Source organism: Sturnus vulgaris, chromosome 5, assembly GCF_052056855.1.
Source record: "Sturnus vulgaris isolate bStuVul1 chromosome 5, bStuVul1.hap1, whole genome shotgun sequence".
NCBI classification, from domain to species: domain Eukaryota; kingdom Metazoa; phylum Chordata; class Aves; order Passeriformes; family Sturnidae; genus Sturnus; species Sturnus vulgaris.
In genome coordinates, this window is record NC_142247.1 from 31511099 (window position 1) to 31526821 (window position 15723).

The window sequence follows — 15723 nt, forward strand, 5'->3', positions numbered from 1 at the left end:
CATAATGAGGTAGATGACAGGAGAGTAAGTCTAAGGCAGAAAAAGGTGTAATGAGAGGTGGTATGTGGGTTCTACACAGCAGTAAGCAGCTGCTAACATTTGAGGAAGGACAAAAAGGCTAAATAAAATGTCTTCTTTTTGACTTGTGTGTAGAGAAATATGAAATAAAGATGAAAGGTACATTTTATAGCTTACATTCTAGCCTATCTTTTCGATTATTTACCTGGACAACCTCCTGTTGCCACCCTACCTTTATGAGCCCCCTTTTGAAGCTTTCTTCTGCTGCCCTTTAAAAAATTATCCCACCATTTCCTCCTTGCCTTTGTAAAAGGTCTTTGACCTCTCAGACAATCAGACATATTGGACCCCAGGGTCTCAGGGAAACAATGCTCTTTGTGAGGTTGCACCATGAAAGCCTCTCCCTAGCATCAGGCTGGCCTGGTGGCAGCAGCTCTCCTGGGGATCCTTCAGAATAGAAGCTTAATTTAATCCTTTGGATGTCAAAACAGACCTTCATTCTGTCCTCTCCACCCTCAGTTTGTTTTTTACTTAATTCACCATGATCACTATTTCCTTCCTGATTTGTACTGACCCTTTGACTTGATTAGATTTCGCCAATATTTATAGTAGCTCCTATGTGTTGATTGGTAATTTCTTCAGGACAAGGACTATCTTGCTGTGTTGAGCAATATAAAAAATAAATCTCAGTCTTGTCTTGTTCCAGGGCTGTGACTGATCCTCAGCCAGGCCCCTGCTTGTTGTCCTGAAAGTAAATACACAAAAGCTGTGTAAGCGAGGCTTTGCATCACTACTGGTGGGGTTTATATAATGCAATGTAGGATGAGGTAGCTGTGGTATAAAGCAACTTAATTACACCAGGTAAGACCAAATAAGGGCACTCTTAGCATCTCTTTCAGACAGACTCCTTCTCCCAGACCTGCCCTTAGTCCTGTGCATTTTCATGACTTCTTGGGTTGCACTAAGTTCCATGCAGGTCTCTTGAATCTCGGAGGGGGGGGGGGGGGGGGTGTTGAGGCGAGAGGGGTGGTTGCTCTTTTTTTTCTCTTGCCAGTGTCTCTGAGACCTGCCTGTAGGTCTCTTCTTTGCTTCTTTCAGGGTCTCACAGTTTCTGATCACACATAATGAAAGATACCCATACAGCTCTTCCCTTTTCTGTTCTACAGCCAGATGCATCCAGTTAGCAGAGAAGGAACAATTCCCCTTTCCTCTTTCTGCCTTACCTTATGTCCCCTACACAGGAAGGTAGCCTTGCTCTCTGCTTCCCAGTCCCAGGTCTTTCCACAGAACATAAAGGCTGCTAACTGTGAATAAACAACTGATACACATACTGTCTGGTTTAGGAGCTGTAAGCACTTTTAGAGCCCAAATAATATATAGATATTAATAGAATGACTGCAATGATACAATAAAGGAAAAAAAACATGTCCTCAGGAGCATGAAAATCTAACTTCAAAAGCAATTACCATCAGTAACAAAATGCAGTGAGAAGACTAGGATTACTTTAATAAGATAATCTGCTTATTGCCATTTGTTTTTGTTGGTGACTTATAATGCTGCTTGACCTTCATTCCCAGCCAGTTTCTCAGATGCTTCTCACCTTGAGCATTGGCTGGTATTCCTGTGGCATTCAGCATATGTGTGAGCACCTGCTCTTTGCTCTTCAGCCTCCCCTACACTTGTGCTTCTGTTGTCACTGCAGTGTTGCTTTTCCATGCTGGGTGGCTTTGTGTCCATAGTGGAAGAGGCATGAATAGGAAAATATGGAAGGGTGTGGAAATCTGGTGTCTCTGTGGAGATGGAAAGACTATGTTTGTGGAGATGCGGAGAAGTAGGGAAAATAATGGTAAAGTCAATGTTATAAGACAGAGACTTGATTTTGAAGGCTCTTTAAAAATTCAGCTTTATCCTGCAGGCCAGGGAGAGTGGATGCAGAGTCAGTAAGGCAGTGCATGGTTTATAGTGCAAGCAGTTCTCATTTAGTATCCCAGGGTCCTTTAACCCAACCAATATCCATTACTTATGCCTTTCTCACTCCATCGTCAAACCCCCTCCATGTCCTTGTGGAACATGAGTCCCAGAGCCTGATCACATACACACATTCATAGTCATACACTTGGCTAGGGAGTCTGTGGACTGGTGAAGATGTGCTCAGAGGGACCAGGACTCAGAAGTGGGAGGTACAGCTGGTAACCCAGAGAGATTGATGAGATAAACAATAATGTCTCTGCAGAGACCACGTTACATTGCACCAGGGATCAACACGTCAGCTCTGTGCAGGAAGGAAAGAGTTGTTGTTCTCTCATTTTGGAGGCAGCATGGGGAAAATAAACTGTCTGCCTCTGCAGATATCTGTATATATAAGTCAGTAGTCAAAAAGATAGATAGATAGATAGATAGATAGATAGATAGATAGGTAGATAGATAGATAGATGATAGATAGATAGATAGATAGATAGATAAGGATATAGACACACTTCTGTTCCAAACAGGCAAATGTGTAGCCCCTCGTGTCTGGAGGACATAAAAGGCTCTTCCAGAACTTACTGGAGACCTCATCAGGCTTCTCAGCCCAGAACTCACTTACCTAGATGCACCTGCAGAACATAAATACAGGACCTTCCTCATTATTCTTGGAGAAATTACAAAAACCCACAAAAACAACAACAAACCAGGACACAGCTAATAAATAAATCAGGTTTAATCATAAACCGTGTACATATTTATAGATAGGGAGGGAGATGTGGTCAGAAAGGTGCTGCCCTGGCAACAGGAATGAAAGAACAGTGTGTTTTACCAATACAGTACCAATGAAGGGTGGAGTTGATAAATGAATATGAGATTTTGAATCCCAGAGGCTAATTTTTACAGGCAATCATCATTCTTGGTTTCCTGTCAAATTACAGCACAAACTAGCTCACAGCTCTGCCCAGGACACAGCAAGGCAGATGTAGCCAAACACAGAACTTGAGGGTGAGGGAGGGACAATATATCTGAAGATCTTTCTGAGGTATATATAACATATATATTCTACTGTTGTTTATTGTCTTGGGGCCATAGTTTGCCCACAGATACGTGTGCACACATCTCATTCCAGTCAGCAAGAGTGTCAAGCTCACATTTGAGAGAATATATTGGGCTTTGAGGAGCTCATCAAACAACAGAGCCAGAAGCAGAACGGGGACAGAGCTGAAGATACGGAATCCTGTAGTGGGCTGAGAAAGGAAAGAAGGGAATGGACTGCCCCAGATTTATCTGACCAGTCAGTTCAATCCTGTTTGAACAACCAGGACAAAGCTTCTTTTCGGAAGGACTTCTGCAGTGCAAATGTTTCCATCAAGGCAATCTTTACTGGACAGTGAGGGAAACCATGAACAAAATTACTAGAAGCATGTCAGCAGAAGAAATATGAAGGAGCTGGCCCTATAACCATTCAGTTCTTATTTTTGAAAGAGAATCCAATCTTGCCTCTGAAGTGGTCTGATTTCACATGTAAGTCTGGCCACTCTCAGCTGATACAGGCAGAGGAAGGAATCATTAGTCCATTGGCCAGCAAGGCAAAGTGTGGCATTTGTATTATGATACTCAGAATTGGTGTGGCTGTTTCGAGAAGCAACATCACACCAGGCTTGCAAAGCAACCAGATGCATTGGCTTTTTGCAGAATAATTTCACTTTCAACCAATGTACATATTAGAAACTGTTACAGATGAAAACCACCTTTCACTGGTAGAAAGCAGACACTGTTTAATAACAAATGCACTTGCCATGGGATTTTGCTAAAAACCCACCCCCTGACAATAAAAAAACCCCAACAAATCCCAAATAGAATCTATAATACAAACCAACATTCATGTCAATGTCAAATGGTAACTATCTCAACAAACATAAAATCAAGTTCTTAATGCAGGTGCCCACAGAAATGAGTGAAAGTCATGCATCCACATATAGAGTCCACTCCCAATCTGGAAATGCTCAGTTATGACTGCTGCCCTTTGAAATGCAAGTCCCACTTTTTAAAGGGAGAGCTCCACACATGCATGCATAGGTGCACATGGGCACACAAAGATACACACACACACATAACCTCCTCTCTCTTAGCAAGAGCTGCATGCTGGGTGACTGTTAATGCCTTCTGTGCATTTTTGATCTCTTTTCTTTGTAACGATGGGGTTGCAATGTCTTTACTTCTCAGGACTGTGTTTTTCAAACAAAAAGGGGAATGACGAGGAGTTACATTACAAAGACAAAAAAAATGCACTTGCACTTGTATCTCAGGTGTATGATTATTCCCAGTAATCTTCAAGGATGATGTTATTTACATTTGTGACTCGGCAGAATCCACAGGAAGTTATCCTTTCTCCATGTTGGGTTTTCTCAACAAGCCCCACAAGCCTGTTCTTTGCTTCCACAGACCATTTTTTCTTTAAGGCACTGCATGTGGATGTTGTCTTCAGACAGAAGCGCAAGCCTCCTTCACTGGACTGTGCATTTCTCTCTCTCCCTGGACTGCCCTTCCCTGAGAACTTTTGATTTGATGTACTTCAGGTCACTGTTGACACTTGGCCTGCGAGCGAAGGGAGAGATCATGCCGTAGGCGTCCATGTCCTTGACTCGGCGCATCCGGAAGGATTTCTGTTGGAAAGTGTCACCGTATTGGATGGAGATTTTCCTGTGGAGGGAAGGGCTCATCTCGTGAGGTAGCTTGGCCATGCTGAAGAGGACATAAAACATCTCATCCACATTGGTGTTCTTCTTGGCTGACACTTCAAAGTAAGCACAGTTTTCATCACTGGAGACAAGATTCTCACCTTCATCAGTGCGTACTTTGCGGAAGATTTCACTGTGGTCATTTTTGTTGCCACAGATCACCATGGGGAGGTCAGCTGATTCCTTGGTCTTGTTCTTCAGGCAGGATTTGACCTCAAGGATCTGTTTCTGGAGTCGCTTGACCTCATCAAAGGATTCTCTGTTGTCCAGGCTGAACACCAGGATGAAAACATCCCCTGCAATTAAAAAAAAAAGGTACTGTAAAGGCTTGTTGGTCACAGCCAGTTTCAGAGGAGCAATTTTTTAAAAAGCAATTATTTTATTTCCATGTCCTTCCCATAGTTTTTGTTTGGTCCTTTGGCACGTATTCACTCAGCTGCACTTCAGTTCTTCTGATTCAACTCTCCACATCTTTCTACAGTGCTGTGGAAAAGACTTTTGGCTATTATGTTACTCCAGTCTTATCCAGTTGCATTCCTAGTTTGCACTGGGCTTGCAAGTTATTGCCTGTTTTTATCTCTTACATAAAGATGTTTCTATCTCAGCTCTGCTGCATTGCTCTTCTTTTTACTTCCTTTCATTTGTATCTCTGTGTAAAACACATCCTGTTGTGGCACCAGAAAGAGTGAAGAGCTGATAGCCACTCAACCTTAACCCTTTGATTACACAATACACAAAGCAACACCTGAACTGAAGGTTTACAGCTAATCAGTCCTGAACACCCAAGTCAGGAACAAGAGGTTTCTCAGTGCATTCTGCTGTCATTGCATTTGCTCAAGAGAAGCAGACCATGAAAAAAACTTAATACATAAACGACAGAATTGCATTCAGACATTTATTTGTGACATCAATAAATATACAAAGCAGGAGGGGAAGGTAGATGGATAAGGGAAAATCTCAATTTCAAACCTTCACCCACTGGATTTCTCCACCGTGGCTAATGCATTCATTATAGTTCTGGAAACGTGCCAGCCAGGAAATATCTCTCTATAGAAATGCACCTTGCAGCAAATCAAGCAGTCCCTTTAGCTATCTCCCAAAAACCACTCATCTCCAGGCTACACTTTTCAAACTAACATCTTATCCTAACGCCCTTCCCCCCGACTTTCTCACCTGTTAGGATGGAAAGCCTCCTCATGGCAGGGAAAGGGTGATTCCCAGAGGTGTCCAGGATGTCCAGCTGGTACATGTCTCCCCGTATGTTGTAGACCTTGCGATGAAAGTCCTCGATGGTGGGAGTGTACTGATCCTCAAAGCGGCCGTTGAGGAAGCGCGAGACGATGGAGCTTTTCCCCACCCTGGAGGCTCCCAGCACCACCATGCGGTACGAGTTCTTGGCTGGCACGTTCAGGTTGCAGTTTCCACCAGACATAGTCTTCATCATTGCTTGGTCCTGAAAGAGGAACAGCAGAGTTGGAGGAAAGATCAGAAACCAATGGAGGAAAGATCAGAAACCAAAATAAGGCAGCTCCTCACCACAAGCTTGCCAAAGAGCATAGTGTTCTATGCAGAGCAGAGTAATCAATGGTCCATACAGAATTTTTTCTCACTGGAAATGCACAAACTTTTTCAGTCTCATTTTCAGGGAGTGGGTTTTTTTGTTTTGGTTTGGTTTTGTTTTATTGTTGTTGTTGTTCTTTCTTTTCTTTTAAAGTAATACAAAAATGAAGGCGTTTACACTGAAAATAACATGCTTTTGAATTGTAATTTGCTGTTACATTTAAACATTAAGGGCTGAATTTATCAGCTGTGCTTCAACTGAGACACCAGGTTCCTTCCCACCATCTGCATCACTTACCACTTACACATTACCAGATTTTTCAGTGGAACTTGGTTCTCATTTAGATAGATAAACACAGAGGTCAGATTCCTCAATATATTACAGCCACTGCAGCTGCCATTAGAACTAGATCGCTTCGTTTGGTTGCCTAAATAGGAGCTGCATAACATAACACTAGTTTTCTGAGATCAGCCAGAAGTCAGACAGAAACAAGAATCATGCTTAACATCAGTGCAAGCTAGACATCTCAGTAACTTTAAATAGCTGGTCCCATGCAATATTTATTGCTGATGCAGGGAGCGTGAGCCACAAAATAGAACTGGCTGGTGATAAATTCAAAGATCTGTGCCTTCAGTGACCTTTTAGAAGCCAGATTTTAATTCTGCTGTTGGGACTGGTAGTGTGGGAACTCCCTATAAGCAAACGATCATTGTTGCAGCAGGATGGCTGTCAATGGGTGGAACTGCAGAAACACAGAATTTTTAGGAGCTCCAGTTTTTATACACACAGATGTTGTGGGTGCCACTGGCTTTGCTAAGCACAGCTGCTAAGTACAAGCAGGAGAAAAGATGAAGGACAGCCATCTTGAATAGCTATTAGACAAGATTTCCAACCCATGACATCTAAAATGAGTCTAGAGACCCCAGAGATAGCATTTTGACATAGCACTCAGATGCAGGAAAATTTGGTAGGAAAGAAAAAGTGGTGCTCAAACCTTTTTCGTGTATCAGTTCAAATGAACTAAGTGCTGAAAGAAAAATACAGCCCCTGTGTGGGGAAAACTGACTGTTACAGCTAAAGAGGCTCACTTTGGACAGAGTTTATTTTGGTTACTAGGTTCTTATTAAAGAATAATCAAGTTCCCACTGTGCCATTTATTTAACTTAGGTGTTGTTTATTTAATATTACAATGCAAGTACTTTATATACACTGAAAGATCATTTTTGGGTCGAGATCTGGATTCCTATCTTTCCCTTGAGTGACTTTTATCTCCCAAGCTTTTATGTAGCTGACAATTATCTCAGGGAAGAGCTTAAAATATTTTACTTTGTTTAACATGTGCTAAGCACCAAAGCAGAAGTGAAGACACAGTCATTGCTAAATAAAGAAGTCTCTGGAATTCTGATCCAGCATCATTACAAGCTCTGTGCTATAGTCCAAGGAAACAGCAAAACACGATTATTTATTATTATTGCTATAATTTGCAGCACAACAATGGTATATTCAGCTACCTAATGCATAAAAGAAAATGCAGTGCTCTCCTCAGAGTAGCTTACATTCTGAATTACATTCAGAGGGCAGGACAGCCTAATATTAGAGCCAGATTAATGCCAGAACACAACTTTGGATGGACACACACACACAGAATTATGGTACTTTTGGGATTACTGTGGCAGAAATGACAGCAAGGAGCACAGCTGGTATTTGAACTGACTCTGTGTTTTTTTACCACAGGACCTATCTCCAATAGCGAAGAAATACTATATTCAGTCTCTGAAACACTGCCATGTACACTATCCCACAGTCCAATACTGTTTTGCATCCGTGGACAAACAAAAAAATGCTTCCTTTCACCCTCCCAGGCTTATTTATTTGGCAGAGAAGAGCAGGGAAATAGATGAGTTGTAAAAACTACAAACTACTTTACTGCCCAGGATCAGTGTCTAGAGGTGAGGCAGCTCTTCAGGCCATGAATGGACCAGCAGAGCTGCATGATGGCAAGGGGACTGTGTGGTTTACACCTGCTGGAGAGCAGTTCTGTACATCTCGGTGCAAAAGCATCTGGGAGAGAGCACAGTTACACATTTTGAGAGAATGCCTTTTATTTCCTGTACAGAATATGCATGCTGAGGGACCTGATCACTTTACACTGTCCTTGTTCTACCTGTCAAGGCATTCAGTCGAGAAGACTCCTGTGCTTTCTTAACTGCATTTCATTTCACTCAAAGTCAAAATATGCTTTTCAGCATTTTGATTTGTGGAGCTGCTACTCATCACCTCTGCTGCAAACCTGACTCAGAGCGTACCATGAACTGGGAGCTTACATTTTTGTTTTGAGCCTTCTCACCCCCTCAGTCCAGTTTTTCTCTAGTTCAACAGAGTCTGCCTCCTTTCCTCCTCAAAAAAGGAATGAAACTTCAGCCTTGACACCCAGAAGTGGCAAGGGGGAGCAGAGGGGCTCATACCGTGAAAAAGATTAAAGAGAGAAGAAAGGAAACAGAGAGAGACCACATGTTCATGTACTAAGTAAAGCAAAATCAATCAGAAGAGAATGAGGAGACAAACAACCTCCAGCTGGCTTTAATCTACATCTTTTCCTTCGAGTTTATTAAATGCTTAAGCATAGATTAATTCCCAGTGGTACCTTCTGCTTAATGTACTGGCTTGATGCTAGAAAGTTTATATTAATATTTTATATTGGTACAGTGCAGGGATTTAAAAATGTCATAGAAATGCAGGCAATTAATGTTATCTCTAAATAACACTAAATAAAGGGAAAAGCTCATTTGCCCAGAAAGAGCTGGAACTGCGGTCCAAAATCAACATTAAACCCCATTTCTCTTGACTCCTTCTGTCATCCTCTACCTGCTAACCACCACTTCTCTTTTTATAGGCAGGCATCGGAATGAATAACAATGAACCTGCTTTTGTATGCTCTGGAGAGCACTTGTCTGAATGCCGGTGAAGTACTGACAAATTTGAGCCTGAGCATCCATAGGGAGATAGATACCTAAGGAAGATATTCTTTTTTCAACCTGCCCAGAGCTATTGCACCTTAGTTTTCCATTCTCCCATCAGGGTGTATGCTCCCCCTACCACTGCCCATTCATGAACAGACTTCTGAACTACCTCCCTTGCACTCCTCTGTCTTGAGCTGCTGGTTGCGTCTCTGTTTGCCACCCCAGTGTTAATCACTGCACTCAGCTGAAAAGGACATAGGCAGACACAAACTAACAGATCTGTCACTTCTTAATCACTACCAGTGTCCCTGTAATTTTCATGCACACCAAGATCACTCCTGTGGGATGTTTGTTTCCTACTTTCACCGCAAACTCCATGCTGATTTCTTACCTCTCTTCCTTAGGAGGAGCAGTCCTGGGTCTCGGTGCAGTCTGATGAAGCTGACAATTTTAATCAGAGGTGGCTGCTGCTGTAAAAGGCTGCTGTTCTGTGGATCCCACGCTGCTTCTTCTGGGCTCAGTTCTCCTCCAGTATTTCCCAAGAACTTAGCAGGATTGGGAAGGACCGCAGGGCTCCAGAGGGCGTTTCCCCATGGATGTAAGAACGGGATCAGGCAACCGACACAGGCTAAAGAAGAGTTTCAGAACCGGTGACAGTTTTTCCCTTTGGGCAGATGAGCTCTTTTCCTCACAGGCTCAGTTCAAGAAAAGGCGAGGCAGAGCCACTCCCGCTCCCACTGCCTTTTCTTGCAAGTTGTACTTTGTAGGCTTTGCTGTGGGAAAGAATTTCAGGAGTAGCACCTACTCGTGCAGGGTAGTGGGTGCATCCAGTTGGCCCACGCTGCCTCTGTGCCGCCTCAGATCCTTTGCAGAAAGATCAGGGTGGGCTTGGAAGTAGTCTGCGGTTACCTTATGCTTCCCCAGATCTTGCCTGGCTCATCCCTCCCCACGAGCTTCTTTTCTTCTGGTCTGAGATTTGCTTTAAAATATTCTCTCTCTAGGACAGAAGGGGCTTTTCTTTATATTTGCCTGTTAAGTATTTTTCCTTCCCTCCCTGCCTTTCTCCCTCTCTCTGTCACAACTACTGGCAAATTACAGATTTTCCTTCTGTAGGACTCACAGATAATTGGCTCAACTCCTCCCTTGAAGTCAGTGTCAGACACAGGGGAAGGAGCAGTGCTGAGGGGGTGGGATTTTGTGCCTATTGGAAAAATCTTTTCTTTTCTCCTCTAAACAGAAAGTTCATGTGCATTGCAGACTGCACATTCCCTATCTTTCCACCAGAGACCTGTATGTATGCATGTGTGGGGAATGAGTTAGTGTATGTATATGAGAGACACAGAGAATTAATTTACTTTGCAAGCTGTAAATTCATAAGCTGTTTCTAAAAGCTCTATTCTTCTGTGCTGATTTTTTCTGCTAGACAGCAGCAGACTGACTCATTTCCCGAGTAGGGGCTTTCTGTCCATAATTTCGGTAAATCTTTTGCTGTATGGAATGCTTTCCCCTGTTTGCTCAACCTCAAGACATTTACATTAGAATGGCTGGTTGGTTTGATTAAGAAATAAGAATAATGTGTAACTGTTGTTCTTTCATTAATATTTAAATAAATGAAAAACTAAACTAGGGATGAGTAATAGAAATGTTAAAAAAGGTCAAACAAACTGAAAGTGTGTGGAACTGAAGCTCAGGAAAACTACAGAAACAAACTAAAAATAGGGAGAATTCAAGTCATTTGTTCAACCCCAAGTGAAACATTGCATTTGCAGTTTATTTCATCGCTGATCTACTTGAATTTTTTCTCCTTTTTCAGCTGAAATAATAGTTTAGATCTATGAGTTTATTTTAAAATACGTCAAAAAGCTTGATTTTGAAAGATTTGAAATTAAATACTTCAGTGTTTCCCACTTTAAACTCCTAGTTAGGGGTGGGGCAGAAAGGAAGAAAAACACAGAGATTTTCAGGATATTTTGACAATAAAAAAATGGGAGGGAAGCACAGTCTTCCAAATGCAAATGCAGTTTCAGGTCTCCCACAGTTATCCCTCTTGTTGGTTTTTTTTTGTTTCCCCTGAGAAATTTACTCTTTGTTGAACGCAAAGATTCTTTCAACTACCGTATGTGTATCATCTTGAAACCTCCTCCCCTCACCAATTCCTGCAGCTTTTGAGGAATTTCCAAGATGCTTCGTTTTCTCTCCTCGTTTTCCTCAGAGCACAGGGATGTTTCTGTTGCCACCCTTGGAATACAGCTTCCCTCTTTTGCCGGTGCTCCTGGTGCTGCACAGAACCCATCCTCAGTCATCCACAGCAACCAGTGAAGAGGGTTCCACTGTGCAGGCACAGCCTGACATGCCTGTGAGTGTCTCTGTGCTCCCAGACCTCAAAGGATACAAAACAGGCTGTGGGATGAGTCCAGCTGGAACTGTCTGTGAGAGGAAGCAGCTCCCACTGAAGTCAGGGTCACGGTCATCTTAAGCAGGATGTGCATCTGGGGACTCACAGGCTAGCACAAAGGCAAAACAACGTTGATCAAATTCGGGAAACAGCAGATCCTGCAAACAACTTCAGATTTGGGAAGAAAGGACTGGACGTGGCAGAGCACCACTGAAACATTACAGCAGTACTGAACTGGTATTGGGTCATGAGCAGAACCGAACTCTTTTTGGACCACAGTACCAGGTTTCCTCTGTCAGTTCCTGAGCCCTTTGGCAAAAGATGGGGGAGTACTTTCGTGATTCAGACAAATTTTTGACATAAGATATGATGCTTCCCATTTCTAAGTCATTAGTTCAGATCAAACATGGACCATTTCTGGTATCTTGTCAGCTCTTGTGCAGCTTAGATCCAAAGAGAGTGACCAGCATCCTGGTATCATTGCCATAGAAGCAGGAATGACCACAAAACCCAGCAAAGTGAAATCCTATAATGCTATAGAAAATAAAATCCTCTTTCGACCCTATGGCTCACATGTCAAGTGTACCAAGTTCTCTACCAAGAAAGAAGTATAGCCACAGTGGAGACCATCTCATCAGCCTGGAATTCCAGCCTAGTCAAGCTCTTTTGTAAACCAAATGCTAAACTCTTGGCTAGGTGGCTTCACCCAGCCCAAACTCCTACTCAGCTATTCTCTCCAACATTTCAAGTAACCAATCAAGGTCCTCAAATGGTAATAAAATAAAATAAGAGCATTCTTAACTAGGCATCTTAGCTTTATTTTATCTCTTATCAAACAGCTAGTAAAACAATAAATTACTTTTGAAGTAACAAGTTTTGAAAGATAGTTGCTAACTGTGAGGCTTCCGAGGCTTGAAAGACATTGTTATATCTTTTTGTGCTGGTGGTTTTTGTTTCATTTCTTCTGGTGTGCTACCAATTAAAGAGTTGACAAAAAGCTGAGTTTCATGCTTTCCTCAGGGCTCAGGAGACCAGAGGTCAAAAAATCCCTATTTTTTCAAAGACATCCAACGAGCTGCTCTGGTGGAGAAGTCACGTTACATCTGCCCTCCTCTGAGGAGGAGGGATGGCAGCACCTCTTTGCTATGAGGGGATTATAAAGGGAATAAGTGAATCAGAGAGACAAAGTCTCTGCCAAAGCAAGAGAAGTTCCCAGTCTCATCAGTTTCCTCTGGTTAGACCATCAGCCTTTCTTAAATCTTACAGATATTTATCAATTTAAAAGCTAGGCTAGCAATCTATTATTCTCTAGAGGCATTTCTCCCTCCCACTCCTCCAGTCTATAAAGAAAGCCTAAATGAGGTTTTTATCCAGCTAAGGCTGTTTAGGAGGATGATGGGCAGTGCCTACAGAGAGCCACCACTGCTATGAAGGGCTGTGCCTGCCTTGCTGAATGACAGGCTGGAGGGAAGGAATGCCATCCAGAGGGACCTTGGCAGACTTGAGAGGTGAGCCTCATGAAGTTCAGTAAGGCCAAGTCCATGGTCCTGCACATGAGGGGGTCCCAAGAAGAAATACAGGCAGGGCAGGGAATGAACTGAGAGCAGCCCTGGGGAGAAGGACTTGGGGGTATTGGTGGATGAGAAGCTTGACATGACCCAGCAACGTGCACTCACAGCTCTGTGTCCTGGGCTGCATCAAAGGAAGTGTGGAGGGGATTCTGCCCCTCTACTCGACTCTCATGAGACCCCACCTGGAGTGCTGCATCCAGCTCTGGAGTCCCCAGCATACTAGGGACATGGACCTAGTATGGAGTCCATGTTGGAGTGGGCCTAGAGGGCCACAAAGATGATGAGAGAGATGGAGCATCTCGCCTCTGAAGACAGCCTTAGAGCCTGTCTCTCCTTTCCTGGAGAAGAGAAGGGATTCCTTATAGCACCTTCTAGTACCTAAGTAGAGTCTACAAGAACAGAGAGGGAATAGGGTAATGATTTTGAACTGGAAAAGGAGAAATCTGTATTAGACTTAAGGAAAACAGTACTTACTATGAGAGTAGTGAGGCACTGAAATAGGTTTTCTGAAGAAGTTGTGGATGGCCCATCCCTGGAAATGTTCAAGGCTAGGCTGGCTGGAGCTTTGAGCAACATGGTCTAGTGGAAGGAGTCCCTACCCATGGCAGGGAGGTTGGAACGAAATGATCTTTAAGGTCCCTTCCAAAAGGAACTCTTCTGTGATTCTATGGTTTGTTGGTGCAATGGCCATTGGCACACGTAGCTGTTGTCTCTGATGCTGGCATGCAGGTCCTGCCAGCTCATCCGTGGGGCTGCCTCAGCTGTGGAAGTTGTTACAAATTGTGCAGTTGTGACTGGTAGACAAGGCATCTGTGTGGCTTTTGGCCCTGCCTAGATCATGGGTGAGCAGAGATGGAGGATTACAGAGGGCGAGTGAAGAGAAGAGAAAGAATGTGGCAGAAAGAGGCTCAATAGAAAGATGTACAGAGGAATGGGGAGAGACAAGAGGAAATCAGAGCTGATGTGTGTTGCACTAACCACCTGGTTTCAAATGGTGAAGAACTACATGAAGTGTCTTACTGTATGGGGAGGCACAACTGCTCCTCAAATCTCTCCAAGGAGTTTCCTTCTCCAGAGAAGGGTGCAGCTCCTTGGGCACCACACATGCTGACCATGTTGGCACCAGGATGCAGGGCAGTGTGGGCTCGTGAAGCCAAGTTTCACAGTCATGAGTAATTTAATACCTTCTGCAGCTTCAGGCACTGGCTGTGGCTGGAGACAGAGACTGATTGCTGGGCTGATGCAGCAGGACCAATCTGTGTCTCTCCACCTTAAGGTAAATGACAGAACTGACAATCACATGTCCATTCATCTCTGGTCAGAATTAGTTCAAGACAAAAGATGTTCTGAGCCTTTTGTCTCCTCTTCAAAAGCAAATGCAATGGAGATTAAATATTTAAACCAGTTTTTCTCTCTCTTTTCCCATTCCTTTTCGCTCTCCTCTTTATTCAGTAAAGCAGAATCATTTTTCCACCCCCTCACTTTCCTTCCCTCCCTCTCTCCCTCCCTCCCACATTCATCCCTCCTGCTTGGTGCTCCTCCCTTCCAGCAGTGCTGAAAAGTTAGTTTTCAAGAGCCAATAAACTGCAGGTACCAAGTAATATTCAGAACAGCAAATAGATGAGCAGCTGATCTGTTACTGCCTCTGAACTATCTGTAGCTCCCCCCGAGCATTTCAACTCAGTGAAAGGCTCTCCAGGGGTGTTACAGTGACTGGGAAAATAACTAATGCTCATTAGTTATGAGTGAGAACAGTAATACTTGAGAGAATGCAGCTGGAGAAGGCATACAATCTAGAAACTGGTGGTTTGACTTATATTCTTGATCCTGTCACAGAATTTGTGCATGGCTGTAATTTCTCAGCATCCTAGGGTGTAAAATGTATTAATAGTATTTACTGAGATCCCTGCAAAATGGAAAAACATTGCTGCAAAAAGTGAATTCAAGTCACCTCTTCTTTGCTGCATTTCTTGTGAATCAGTTTTTTATTACATTTTAATAAAATATTTTTGAGAGAAGACTGCATTTCTAGTCCCCCTCCTTTCCATTTGCCACTGGCACGGCATGTCCAGATTTCCTTACAAGACATACATGCATGCATCCTTTCATTTTTGTTTCACTGTTGAGCTTCTTAAAACTATACCCATCTTGGGAAAACTACTCAAAAGCAAAATTAAAGCTTAACTTCCCTCCCCTTATTTGGAAAAGCTTCATGATAGAATGTGGGGGAAAAAAACAGCTGAAATGTACATTTAATTTCCTTGCCCTCGGTGAATACCAAGGTAGGGTTGTTTAAAGTCTCTCAGGCTCTGATGGAGCAAAAGCAATCCCCAACACATTGCTCTGTGTAGCTTATGATCCTGCTGGAGTGGAAGGACAAGTCAGACACTCACCTGACAGTGACTACAGTGTGCTTCAGGAAGGAGCAAATTCCAGTTTCTGTTTAGCATCCCATTTCCTTATCTGCTTCCAGGCCCTGTGTCCACACAGATATCTGCAAACCTGTGAG

The 15723-nt window shown here is 43.1% G+C and overlaps 1 protein-coding gene and 1 long non-coding RNA gene across 2 annotated transcripts in view; one reads left to right on the top strand and one right to left on the bottom strand.

Annotated features, from left to right (window-relative positions):
- LOC148223647 (uncharacterized) overlaps window positions 1-15723 on the top strand; it is a 52288-nt gene that overhangs the window by 16303 nt on the left and 20262 nt on the right. The gene's annotated exons all lie outside the window — the stretch shown is intronic.
- Window positions 2702-11577, bottom strand: RASD2 (RASD family member 2). Its single transcript, XM_014889296.2, has 3 exons — window positions 9640-11577; window positions 5901-6180; window positions 2702-5023 (listed from the first exon to the last, which is right to left on the bottom strand). The coding sequence occupies exons 2-3, from the start codon at window positions 6169-6171 to the stop codon at window positions 4494-4496; spliced, it is 801 nt and encodes a 266-aa protein (XP_014744782.1). The 5' UTR covers window positions 6172-6180; window positions 9640-11577; the 3' UTR covers window positions 2702-4493.

What these genes read in the sequence shown, in the direction of transcription:
- RASD2 (XM_014889296.2), bottom strand. Translation starts at nt 6,171, where the DNA reads ATGATGAAGACTATGTCTGGTGGAAACTGCAACCTGAACGTGCCAGCC. An exon ending in GAGGCTTTCCATCCTAACAG is followed by an intron (nt 5,024 to 5,900) that starts GTGAGAAAGTCG and finishes TTTTAATTGCAG; the next exon opens with GGGATGTTTTCATCCTGGTG.